Source organism: Empidonax traillii, unplaced genomic scaffold, assembly GCF_003031625.1.
Source record: "Empidonax traillii isolate 1590-97213 ecotype Southwest subspecies unplaced genomic scaffold, ASM303162v1 scaffold104:size2570737, whole genome shotgun sequence".
Classification (NCBI taxonomy): Eukaryota; Metazoa; Chordata; class Aves; order Passeriformes; family Tyrannidae; genus Empidonax; species Empidonax traillii.
In genome coordinates, this window is record NW_020955297.1 from 731,230 (window position 1) to 744,045 (window position 12,816).

The window sequence follows — 12,816 nt, forward strand, 5'->3', positions numbered from 1 at the left end:
TGCCTATGCACACAGCAAGGGTGCCAAGAGGAAGCTGCTCTGCATAAGGGATAGACTCTATAGGAGTTGTAAAAAAAGTCTGAAAATTTTACATAGTGCTGGGCAAAATTAGATTCTGAAAGTAGAATAAAGTAGGGATGCCATCACATTAAACACGTCTACCCATTTTTTAGAGAGGCACACAGGTTTTTTTGCACAGGCTTTTTTTTGGTCATTATTATTTCTATCTCTGTTAATCTCTTGGGTTCTTTAGTCTCCAAGATAAGCAAAACTCTCACACTTCTGAAGTGTGAAAGAGTCTGGCACTCTCTAAGACAAGGCAATATCAAAAGAATTTGCAAAGAATCTCTGTAGGTACCTTGCTGTGTTTAGAGGGCTCTAAAACAACTGTCTCAACTTGGTTCTCTAGATAAGCCAATTTGTTTGAGGAGTTGAAGCTTCATCTCTCTATAGCAGGAAAATCTTTTCAACCATGCCACTTTGACAGTCTTTAATTCACAGAGAAATGTTTCCTAAAAGCTAAAAAAACACCGTCTTTTGTAAAGCTTCCATTCTACAGAAATTGCTCATGCATATTTATGTCACATGCATATCTCAGGAGTTCATTTCACTTTTCTCGAAGGGATGGCCTATTTTTTGGAGGTGTGTTTCAATCCTCACTTTTGCAGAGATATGGCATCAGGAATTTAAAACAACGATCATCACGTGATTCTCAAAGACAGTCAATTCAGAATGAGTTGGGGCTGAGAGGAGCTGGTTGGAGCTGACATCCCATGGCTTTGCACCAAGCTGACAATTCCTGTCAGATCAGGGTTGCACTGAAATGTCTGGCCAAGAGGAACACAAACCTGGCATAAAGAAATGTAGTTTCCATTTCTTGTATTTTGCCTAATCAAAGTTTTTTATACAAATAGCATTAAGCAAATAGGATTAATCTTGAGAAGCATTTGTTTTAATCCACAAATAGTTTTTGTGAGTTCTACAAGGAAAGGATGAACTTCAAAAGTTATTAGTTTGTGCATTGCATCAAAACCTCTAAAAACACACTAAAATTCTTTACAACAGTAAAAACACACAAAGCAGAAGCCTCTGAAACTGTTTCTGTTGGTGAGATACTGTGGCAAAAAAGAGACTGAACTGAGCTGGTAGTAGAGCAACACCTTAGAGAGAAACCATAATTTGTATTGAGTAACTTCGCTGAAGAAAAAAATCCTTTCAGACATGCTTTCCTTCAGGATACTGAGGTAAGGAAAGTGACCCACAAATGGAAAAAATTCTACTTTACACTCATTTCTCTTGTGGAAAGCAGATCTGACTCTCTTCACATCCCACTGGAAAAACTACATGACTGCCCTGTTTTTACTGGAGGATTTCTCAGAAAATCGCAAAAATATAAGGAATTAATAAGAAATAAAAGGGCAACCAAAAGCTTTTTTTGGACCACATTTTCTCCTTTGCTTTGATCTACCTCTCTTTTAAGCAGACTTCCAAAATGCAATCCTAGTAGAAAGCTCAGGAGGTTTCAGGGACTTGAGATGTGATTCACATCACCTGCCATAAGTGTTCAAAGTCTTATAGCAAAGTCTTCCATATCTCTTACAGGTTTCTGAGCATTTGAAGGTCATTCTCAAAATCGAACTTAAATTCATTTCATTTATCAGGAAAAACTGACAAAGTTAATACAAAATCACATCCCTGGTTGGTTTCTTTCCTGGGTTGAGTCAAATTAAAAAAAAAAAGTGAGAAAAAGCCATCCACCTTTAGGTTTTACACACAGGGTCGATTACAATTTGTCTGACATTTCAGGCCCTCTCCTCCTTACAGACTGCACCAGGGAAAGAAGTGTGATTTAGAGTCTGTGGCTGCACTCTCAATACCATGGAAAGGTCTTGACAAACAGCACTACATGAGCTCTGCTTCATCACAGGGTTTTAATCTGTTCCCCGTCACTCACCTTCTGGCATGCAGAGACCTGGTATCAGTCTGCAAGATTAGATGCATATTGAGGAGGTAGAGTGCAGTTTGGGAATGACAAATCCTGCTAGTGTTACACCATGGTTGTGAATTTGTCAGTGTATGACCTAGTTGGCCACATACCGAAGAAAGGGGATCTGGGGTTAAATTCTGGCTCCTTCTCCACACTTACACATTGTTTTAATCCATCTGCTCTCCTACACAGGACAGCAACAATTTCAGCTGCAGCTGCCAACAAACAGGATCAGTAGGACTCAGCTAGGAAATCTCAACATACGTATTTCTCAAGCTGTTAGGCTATTCTTCCTGGGAAAATTCAGAAACAAATATTAGAAGAAAAGAAGCACTTAAGCAAACTGGTATGCCAGAAGGCATTATTACAAAACAGCTATGAGATTCCTTCTTTGAGAGATTCAGAGCGAAAGAAATGCAGCAAGAAAGCTGTAAGACAGCAGACAGATATAAGATTGACATGAGACTCCCCAGCAGTCCTCACTGCAGTTATTTTTTCTAGTTTGACACAGCGTGAGAGCATCAGTATCCAGCTCACGGTGCCCTGTGCTCCCTGAACGCTGCCAAACCCCACTGCACAGCCCCTGCCGAGGTGCTTTCCCAACAAAACACAGGAGAAGTGGACAATTCCTTCTGGTTGACAAAGGATGATGTGGAGCATGCACAGGGAGGAAGAGAAGGTCAGGTAATAACCCCAATCCACACAGTCATAACCAGTGGCTCAGAACACTGGGCAGCCAATCCGAACTGGGAAGCACTGGTGTGTGCTCACAGCCACGGTGGAGCAGGGTTTTGGTACCTCTGCAGTGAGTAATCCATGTTCAGTCCCCAATAATACAGTCCTTTACTTGACCACCCCAACTTCTAAGGGTGTTTTCCTGTTGCTGTAAAAAGACGAAGAGGAGGAACATCTGCTTTATAAAACACTGTTTCACAGTGCTCAATACAGCTCGTTTCTGCTGCACCATCCCTAATAGGCACAGCACAAATTTGGCAACGTGTTCAGCTGCTTCATGCTGCTCCTGTGATCATGTTGTCCAGCTGCAAGCCTGCAACATGAAACAGTTACTGAAAGATTGTTTTGGCATTTTTAATGACTTGTCTTGCCTCTACCTCCCACCAAGATCATACTCATCAGCAGCTGTGAGCAGAGTTTTTTTGCTCACTGCAGAGTCATACTGGCTGTAAGATACACTTAAGGTGTGAATCACAAAGAAATGTGTGGGCTATAATCACCCTCCACATTTGTAGCTCATTTTGCCAATCAAGTTGAGAATTTCAGCAGTCCTGGGCAGTAACAAAACTGATTTCTCTCCTCAAATGACTCTGTGAAGTTGTCAAAGGTTGCAAGGTCTGGACTCTCCAGTCACCTCTTATATCCTGTTCACAAGTCTACAAAAGTTACTTTTAAAAAACAAAAACACCTTTATGAGGCAAAAAAACTCTACACTGTAGAGAGTTGCAGACACATTCATGTCTTCCTGATACTACTGAAATATTGGCATGCTGGATCTCATAGACAACAAGACAGCTTTCTCATAGCAGAACTTTCAGGATCCTTTTGTTTGGGAACAAAAAAAAAAAAAAAAACAGCTAAAGGACAAAGGTATGTCTCAAACATGAGTGTTCCCAAGGGTTACAGCTTCAAGGTGGAAGTCCCACCTAATGTTGGCTTCGTATTAAAACACAGAACATAGTATAGATATAAACCTGCAAGTCCTGACTCATCTAGGGCTTAAGGGTACTTTGAAATAGTGTGTTATCATTACCAAACAGCATGACAGGGGTTCTGTGGAGAAGTCAAATTTGCCTATCAAGTTCTACCATTTATAATACATGATATTTAAATATTTACTGCTTACTAATACTTACCAACATTGGTTCTCATGGATTTCAACTCTGAACATAAATTCCTGAAACCCTGTTCTTATGTACATGCATTTTAACATTTAAAGGGGCTTGAACCCCTCTCCTGTACCTGAGGTACTCAGGTACAGCCAGGCTTTCATACTGTCATTTTATGTCACGTAAAGTTTCATGAAGTCATTATGGCATCCAAAAGGATGACTACGCACCACTGCAGGTCTGCTCAGATAAGCAGCACCCCACGGCACACACCGGGCCAGGGTTTGCACAGTGATATAGCGAGGCACAGACACACAGACATGGGTGCCCTCACATCTGGTTCTTTACCAACAGTTGTGACCACACGGAACGGGCGTTCTGCGAGCACTGGCTCCTTCGGGAAGAGCCGCTCGCGCAGGCTGCCAGTCCCCACACACATGACTCTGGATCTGCTGAAGATGGTATTTGAAAAGGAGCGCTGCCAGCATTCACCAGGCAGCTCTACAAACGAACTGCTCTGTGTCAGCGCAATTTGAGTGTGTGGAGCAGCCTCTGAGGGCTGTGTTTTTACGAGCAAATACGAATTTGGTTCCACTAAGAGACGCAATGTCAGTACAGTGAGCAAGAGTATATGAAAAACTGGTTTATCTCTCAAAGAACAGTAGTGATAACATGGATTAATAGATCATGTCATGATATCAAATATTTTTGCATCTACTAAGATTTATTATTCAAGGGACCGGGCTAAAAAATCCCACATCATAAGCCGTTATTTCAAGAAGAAAGAGAAGTAAGCTTTTTGCTTTCTGGTTAATATTAGTAGATTACTCACATTAGAAAAGTGAAAATTATAAGTTCTTCAGTCTTACAGATCGTTTAGTTTTAGTGGAAAGGCTACATCAGTATCAACTGTCTGCAAAATAACATGACTATCTTTCCTTGCTAGATGTGCAGAAATATTGTAGCTTCCTCATGACTGACAATCAGCTTAACCTAAAATAAGGCTACATTTTTTTTCATAAGTTCTAATTCCAATTTTTTTATCTGGTGGTTTATACCACGAGTTTAACAAAAAAAAAAAAAGTAAACACTAGAAAGATCCACCTCATCACTGAAACAGACAAACTACTGCCACTTATTTGAAGCATCACAGACATTGCAGACTGGTATGGGGACCCTCCGCAGGGCCAGGAAGTGTCATTCACAAACAAAAACAATATGACCTCACTTAATTGCTTGTCAGTGACAGGGTCAACTTTGTTTGTACAACTGCTGAGTATCGCACTGTTTGCATCTACTGATATGCCACTCCAGTACCCACAATCACTCAATGACAAGAGTAATCTTGAAAACAAACTTATAACTATAAAATTTTAAATCAATACTTTTGAAAGATATTGTATCTTATATTTATTTCTTAAAAGGGACCGTTGTGAAACCCTTTGCTGGTCTGTAGGCAATAAAGACCGCTGCTTTCAAGAGCATTGTTCTTCACAAGCGTTGACTGTGTTCAAGTGACCTTTTGAGGGATTAAAAATTATCTACTTCACAGGCCTTTTGGTCAGAGAACCACAGTTTTGGGTACTAGTTTGAGATTTTCATCTGGCATGTTTCAACACAGATAGCCTGTCCTAATTTTAATCAGGGTATTAACTGAACCCTCCACAGACCTTTAGATTAACAGCACTAACCAAGGAGCAAAGATTTCCTCTTATTTTCCTTTAAAAGCAATGAACTTGCAGTTCTTATTAAGACCAAAATAAGGAGAAACTTCCAGAGTAACACTTAAAAAGTCCCTCTAGCTTCTGTATGGTTCTGGGATAACCACTACTGTAGTTGCAGGCCTGCCACACAGCTGGTTTAGTCTACTGATACCTTGCTTGCACTAATTTTCCTATTCAGAATTCCCCACCTGATAAAAAGCAAGTCAGAAGAATTCAGGGTAAGTTTCCTGCCACAGTAAGACACTAGACATCCATCTCCCTACATGCAGGGTCTCACGTTTTTATCAAACTTCAGATTTTAACTGAATTTTGTCTCTAGCTGGGGGTAGATAAAGCACAAGCATTTCGTTGAAGAGAGTTTCTCTTCTAGTGTTTCATGCAAACCTTTAAACATTCACAGGGTGTTCACACCTGACCTGAGGTGTGACCAACGCAAGGTTCTTTCAGTTCTCTGCCTTCAGCAGGAGCGAGAACAAGGTCAGCTGTGACTCACAGGGAATGAAAGCAGGTAGCCAGGGTTTCCAAGAAGGATCACCCTTTACCTCAATGCTTTTAAAAAAAAATAGGAATTCAACAACCAGTCTGAAATAGCTGAACAAAACAATGTTTGAAAACCAAACACTGAGGGTTAATGAGCAGAGCAAATAAAATACTATTTATTTAGACTGTTGCTAGCCAAGAACAGCATAGATTGCAAGTATGAAGTCTTAACTCTCTGAAATCCCGTTTCTGGTCTTTAAAGTGTGTAGACAATATATCACAGAGCAAAAACACACTTCCTCAATTTAACCTTCAGAAACTGAATCACCTAATGACAACACCGTGGCAGAACATTCAAACATGGCTTTGAGCCATTTATTGCATTTATTTTTTTTTTGCTTCAGGGAATTGTAACAATCTATCAATTTCAAATTTTCAAAAAATCAAATCTCAGATACCATGTCCTCCATATTCTATTAAAAGGTAAAAGAGATGAAATCAATGAAATTAACTAGATGCTCCAAAAGAAAAATCATCACTATTCAAGAAAACCTAAGACATTGTGAAAGATAGTCTAAAAAGAAAAAGTAGTGCTTAGAGCTTAAGCAAATTAAAAGGAAGTTAATAAAGTTCTTAGAAAAGTCTGCCCCTGTTTACTTGTATCCATTAAGTTTATGGAAAATAATGATAACAAATAGTTCAACATGCTCTATTTCATTTCCTTCTTCTCAGTACTTGCTAATTCAACACTAGTTTTTTCTACTCAGAAAACTAACAAAATCACAAGTTTCCTTGGGGGTAGAGAGGGGAAGGAAGAGACAGGGTTGCTGAAGAATTGTAAGAGAAAGTATGTCAGGAAACAAAAAGTACACACTGCAGATACACAATAGATTTCCAAGAAAAGTGCAATTATTGCACTACTTTTGCTAGAGAACAGAGAGTTAATGTGGCACTTCGAGAGCTAAAGCCTTAGTGTGTGGCTTACGAGATTACAGCTTTTCAAGTTTCTACCCAAACTTAATTTTGTTTTCTCGTGCACAAATCAAAATGTGTGGCACTTCATTTTTAAAGTAAATATGCAGAAATAATAATAAAATATTCTCTCCCAAGGTCATATTTGGGGTGAGATTTGAGCTAGCAGGTTGGTATTATCTGGGCAGCTGTATTTGCTCAACGAGATCTTCAGAACTCTTGGAAAATTTATTTTAATTTTGGAAGCCTGATTTTAAAGACTAAAAGTATTGCTTTTGGTAATTTAATTCAAGAGAACAATATGGCAGGGGTCACCTCTTTGAAGGGTGCTCCATGTGAAGGCAAACAGTCAGGAGTAGGAAAGCTGTTCTAAATCTTTACTTAATCTCTAAGAACCAAGAGCAACTGGCAGCTGGATCACAAGTGCTGACCAACTATTCTCATTTGTACTTTCCTGTTGCCTCCCTTTTCTGACAATCTGTAGGGAACTGCAGGCATTCAGAGCTCAAACTGCACATTTTGAATTACAGACACAAGCTTAACAGCAAGAAAAAGTAAAACTTGCATTTCCTGAGGTGGTATATGCTGGGAACAAGCACTGCAGATTGCAAAACCGACAAATTATGGGTGCCCTTTAGAGCCTGTTTATGGGTTCATAGTCCTCAGGCTTTATGGTTATACTTTTTCTCCTGGACACTGATGTGCACGTAAAGATCATGAGATTCCTCTCATTTCTATATTATGTTTGATTCAGATCAAATCAATTGAAATCAAAACCTATCCAACATAGGTTGGTGGGGTTTTTTTACACGCTGCAGTCACCTGTCCTGCTTTCAGGAGTTGGTCCAGAATAAGCACCAAGAGACTTGTTACAAAGTAGATGCAGCAGCAATTTCAACCCAGTGTCAACATCCAGAGATTTTAAAACTGTTTTCCTCTGACCTGCTCTGGGACTGAAGCTCACGGGGCAGAGAGGGAACCTCCTCTCATGGCTATTGTGCAGTACAGTAACCAGATACAAAGAGAAAGAAAACTTCACGAAAGTCTTCACAGAGCATAACACCATGGAGCTGACTCAGAGGGTCGCTTTTCTGTGATGAATTAGTCACTACAAGAGGCGGCAAGCTCATGGTACTTGAATTGCTGTCACTGCAACAGTAGGGTTAATACCTGGCATGACAGCTGATCAGTCTTTGAAAATTTACAATTATTCTCTCAGAACCAACCAAGAAAGGTGTTTTTGTCAGAATTACAAAGTTTTAGCACGTCTTCCTATTTGTCAGTTCTCAAACACAGGGGTACCATTTATGATTTGGTTTGTTTCTTTTCCTATACATCCTCTTTGCATTGTGTTAATACAAAGAGTTAGAACTCAGGAATTTTGGTCATGAAGCTCAGCTCTGTAAAAAAAGAAAGAATCAATATTCATTAAGGAAGGTTTTTCAGGTCCCAGAACCAGTATGTAACAAGTTTAAACCTTTGAGTCAGTTTTGAACAAGGGACCTTCAACAATGCTCCTCCAACCCCCCGTAACAGTAATATTGCCACAGCTTTTATTACAAACTGTATTCTCAGCATTTGCCTGTTCAACCACAGACTTGTTTTACACCTGTGTTAATGCAGAAACCTTTCCTCACCTTTAACGTGGCAGCCAAGCTGGCCATGTGTTCATTCAGAGTGCTCTCCGACTCCTTGTAAGTCAAGCAGGTGAACTGATATTCCTCTGGATCAAAGGCATCTGCTCCCTGCTGCTCCACGTCGTTAGCTACCCCATCATAATAATCCTCAATATCCCCAGGATCCTCATCCTCTTCCTCCTCCTCGCAATTAGGGTCATAATCCTCTTCATTGCTGTCAGAGCCCTGGCTGTTCATGTCCACGGACATCTTAATGCCCTGCCAAACTGCAGACCAGGAAAGCGACCGCAGCTTCTTTTTTTTCCTCCAAACTTTATCGTTCTTTTGATTTCATCTGAGCTCTGTCTCCTAAGGGAGGAAAAACAATTTTTTTCTGTGCCTAAGAAATTGTAAGAGAGGCCACGTCAACATCATACATGTGATCAAACAGCCAGGAGTGGACCGACCCAGCAGCCCAGGTAAAGAAGATTCTGCTGTGCACGTCCCTGGTTTGGATCCATTGCGACTCCTTGCATCTTCAAAGCCGAGGCTGGTCTTACAGGCAAGGTCCAAATCCTTGGAGACTGGGTTATTAAATTGAATCCTAGTCCCCAGTGCTGGCCCCGAGGCTTCTGACACTTGGAAACTGACTGTGTAACCTTCACTACAGATCTTTGCAGAGATACAACTGAATTTATGACAAAGTCTTTTATCAACAGCCTGAACTGCTGCAGAACAGCATCCTATCCATTTCATAAACAGGACAAACACAAACCCCTTAACTATGACCACAGTAGCTAGAAAGGCAACCTGTAATGCCCTGTGCAACTCCATATTGCTTCAGAACCACAGCCATTAGGTGGGACTTTGGAAAACAAGAGAGGCAAACAGATGTCTCACATATACACAATTTAACAGTCTTCAGTACCATCTCAAAAGAAATGGTGGAATTAGTTCACCCCTTTCAGGAGGTTCTACTGGACGCGATGTGACTTGGGCCTTACATCTGAAGGGAAACATAAAATCAATTCTCTTGTTTCATTACCTTCTCAATACACACTTATTACCTTCTGAACATAAAAATTTATGCTTAAGTGTTGACAGCTGCTATTCAAGAAGAATCATAACAGCTAACTTTTTTTAATAGATTCTCCCTTGTATTAGAAAATTTACATATCTGATACTTATCTGAACTACATATCTGCTTGTGTAACTAAATTCTGTGAATTTGAGTTTGGAAAGGTTCAGCAGTAAAGCACGAATCAACCTTGAATTTTGGTCATCTCATATTTAGTTATAAATTCCCATCTAACCAAATTATTTAGTTTAGAGAGAGTATATTAAATACAAGACTTAAAACAATGCTGCAACCAAGTTTTACATACAGAAATATACATAAAATCAAAGTTCCATTTTCCACAGGCAGCATGTATTTGCTTCCTCATACATGTTCCCATTTTGCATTACTATGCTCTTAGCTCTGCTACTCAGACACATTCCCTCAGTATTGCAATTTGTAGCTGCTGGGGAAACCATAATAAAGCTTTGAGAATCCTTTAGAGCACAGGAAAACTCAACCATAAATTTTCATTATTTTTTCCTCAACTAATTTGTTTTTTGTTTCCAGGAACCTGACCAGGCAGCAGAGAATAACCAGGAAGAGAAGTGATGTACAATTAATTTGAGGGGCTGTGGTGATTTCAGCAGATACAAGCCTCCAGTGAGAGAGGATGAAGGCTAGAAGCTAATTGTATTATCCCCTGAATTCTGGTCTTCATTCCTTTCATTTGCCTCTTGATTCCTTAGCTATCCACAACACACGTAGCACACAAATAATTTATAGCTCTGCTTTCCATAGAACTTGAGAGGAACAGACACACAGTCTCTCCATATTGGAAGGAGACAGATGTGAAATCTGCTTTGGCAGACACAAGGCAAACCTATATTGTCCCTCCCTCTACCCTGCTTAGAGTTAATGCATCAGTTCAGGGCTTAATCTGTATTGACACTGATCTCTTGAATAAAAGAAGTGATGGATCTTCACCTGCTAAAAGGAATAACTTCCTTGAGACTCTAAACCCACTGTGAACATGCCACCAACAGCCCAGTGTGCAACAGCTTTGTTCAGCCAACCTCAGATCATCACAAAGCCTGAGCAAATTTCACAGGTCAGGGAACTTCCCAAACTCACTCAGATCATCCCACACTCGGGAGACAAAAAAAACTCCATCAACACACTGAGTCCATTTGCTATCCCAACACACGGCGAGCCACATCGAGCAGTGAGATGTTCGTAGATACCCAGGCAGAACAAAGGGCCTGCCCAGTACCTCCCAGTTCCACACCATTCACTGGGGGGAGCTTGGAGGAGGGCAGAGACATCCCTCTGTGCCACCAACACCCTTGTGTGAACAAAGGGAGGAACACTTTGCATGGGCAACTGGGGATATGGATCTATCAAGCAGAAAACAGTCTGCAGACTGGATGACTTCTGTGCCTCCTGTCCCAGCACTCTAGGGAAGAGCTCATTTCCAGCTTCACTGAAAATCACACACGTGAAGGGAAAGGGAAGCCTCTGAGGACAAAGCAAAGGAGGATACCAGGAAAACCAGGAAAAGAACTCACCTCACCTATGCTCCAGCCCAGTGCCCACATAACAAACTCTGAATACAAACTAAACAGGACACAGCTAATACTTGATAGCAGGAACTTTTAAGACAATAAAGACGTTAAGCTCAAAAAAAAGGATCAAAAAAACCAAAGAGTATTTAGATTAAATAATCACCATAATCCCCAAGACTAGATAATAAAATTTTAAACCATATTTAGATCACTTTCCTACCCAGGGGAGGATGAGGCCCCTCATTACCAGCTTTGTCTGAGATACTTCTGTACTTTCACTAATACTGATACAATTTAGTCCCTTCTCTTGCTCCAGCCTCTTGCTGCAGCTCTGGAACACACCCACCCCTCCTCTCTGCTCTCCGTCACCTCCAACAGAGATGCCCTCTCCCTGATTCCTGCTTTGCAACACAATTCTTTACAAGGTCTTCTGCAACAAAAAGCCTTCAACTATGCCACCACCGATGGTATTACGCGATCCTACTTCATACCCTGTCCCACTGCATCTCTTTTTCCTGATTTCTTTCTGTCTTTGACTACCCCTGTGGGATTCCTCTAGAAAGTCTCTTGCGGGATGCTCATCCTCTTTTTCTGTTGACATTTCACAGCCATTTAACATGGCTTTTTCTTCTTTATTTATTTGAAACAAAGAAAGTGCAACTCAACTCTGCCTCCTGAAGTACTTATCCCTGTACCCTTTAAATGGGCAGACACCCTCCCTTTTCCCTGAAACCATCCACAGCCCAAGCTCCTTTCTGGCTATCAATGCTAATTGCACCTATATCTTTGTCACCCAAACCCATAATCTGTGGATTATCCTCACCGGTCTCCTTGCACACGCAGCACACACCTCGCCTTTCCTTCTCCACTGAGTTTTTGGACAGGATTTTTTTTCATCCCAAGATGAAGAAACCAGAAGATCTCCCATCCTTTTCCAACAGCTGACTCTGCAGGGACCTCCTTGCAGCCATATCACACTCTCCTCTCGCTCTTCCAGTCTCGGTTCACACTATCACGACTGCCTTGTCCTTTCCACCTCATCTAATCCATTTCATCTCTGCCCTTTCTAACCTACCGCCGCTCTTAACCAGTAGTTTCACGCCCCTCTGTACCCCACAGCACTCCGGGTTCGGGCAGAGCGGTGCCCAGCCCAGGCAAATTACCTCGGCTCCCTTCTTTTGGAATGCGGGCGAGCCCAGACCCCGCGCTTGTCCCGCACCGCTGGAGCGCTGCAGGCTCCTGGGAGAGCAGCGCAGCAAACCCTGGCGGGAGCAGCGAAAGAGAGACAGCCCCGCACAGCTCGCACAGCCCCCGCACAGCCCCGGGGAGCCCGACAGCGCCGGGGCTGCGGTTCCTGCCGGGCGGAGCGCGGAGCTCAGCGCTGGGCCCGGAGCGGCGGCCGCGCTTCCCACCCGCTGGGCTCGGCCCCGGCGGGACCCCCGGCTCGGCCCGGCCCCGCACTTACCGGGCGGGCGGCGGAGCGGCCCCGGGGCTCCTCCTGCGCGCCGGAACCGCCGGCCCGGTGCGTCACCTCCGCCGGGCGGGGCGGAGCCGGGCCGGGCCACCGCGCG

The 12,816-nt window shown here is 42.2% G+C and overlaps 1 protein-coding gene across 2 annotated transcripts in view; it reads right to left on the bottom strand.

Moving 5' to 3' along the window:
• The window catches only part of ARIH2 (ariadne RBR E3 ubiquitin protein ligase 2), a 31,755-nt gene that overhangs the window by 18,513 nt on the left and 426 nt on the right, over positions 1-12,816 (bottom strand). Inside the window, exons 1-2 of one of the 2 annotated variants that reach the window (XM_027882287.1) lie at positions 12,711-12,810; positions 8,645-8,992 (exon numbers count right to left, since the gene is read on the bottom strand). In XM_027882287.1, coding sequence (XP_027738088.1) covers positions 8,645-8,893 — 249 coding nt within the window. In that variant the 5' untranslated portion in view covers positions 8,894-8,992; positions 12,711-12,810. Of the gene's footprint in view, positions 1-8,644; positions 8,993-12,710; positions 12,811-12,816 lie in introns of those variants that run through there. The other variant, XM_027882288.1, reaches the window with a different exon arrangement.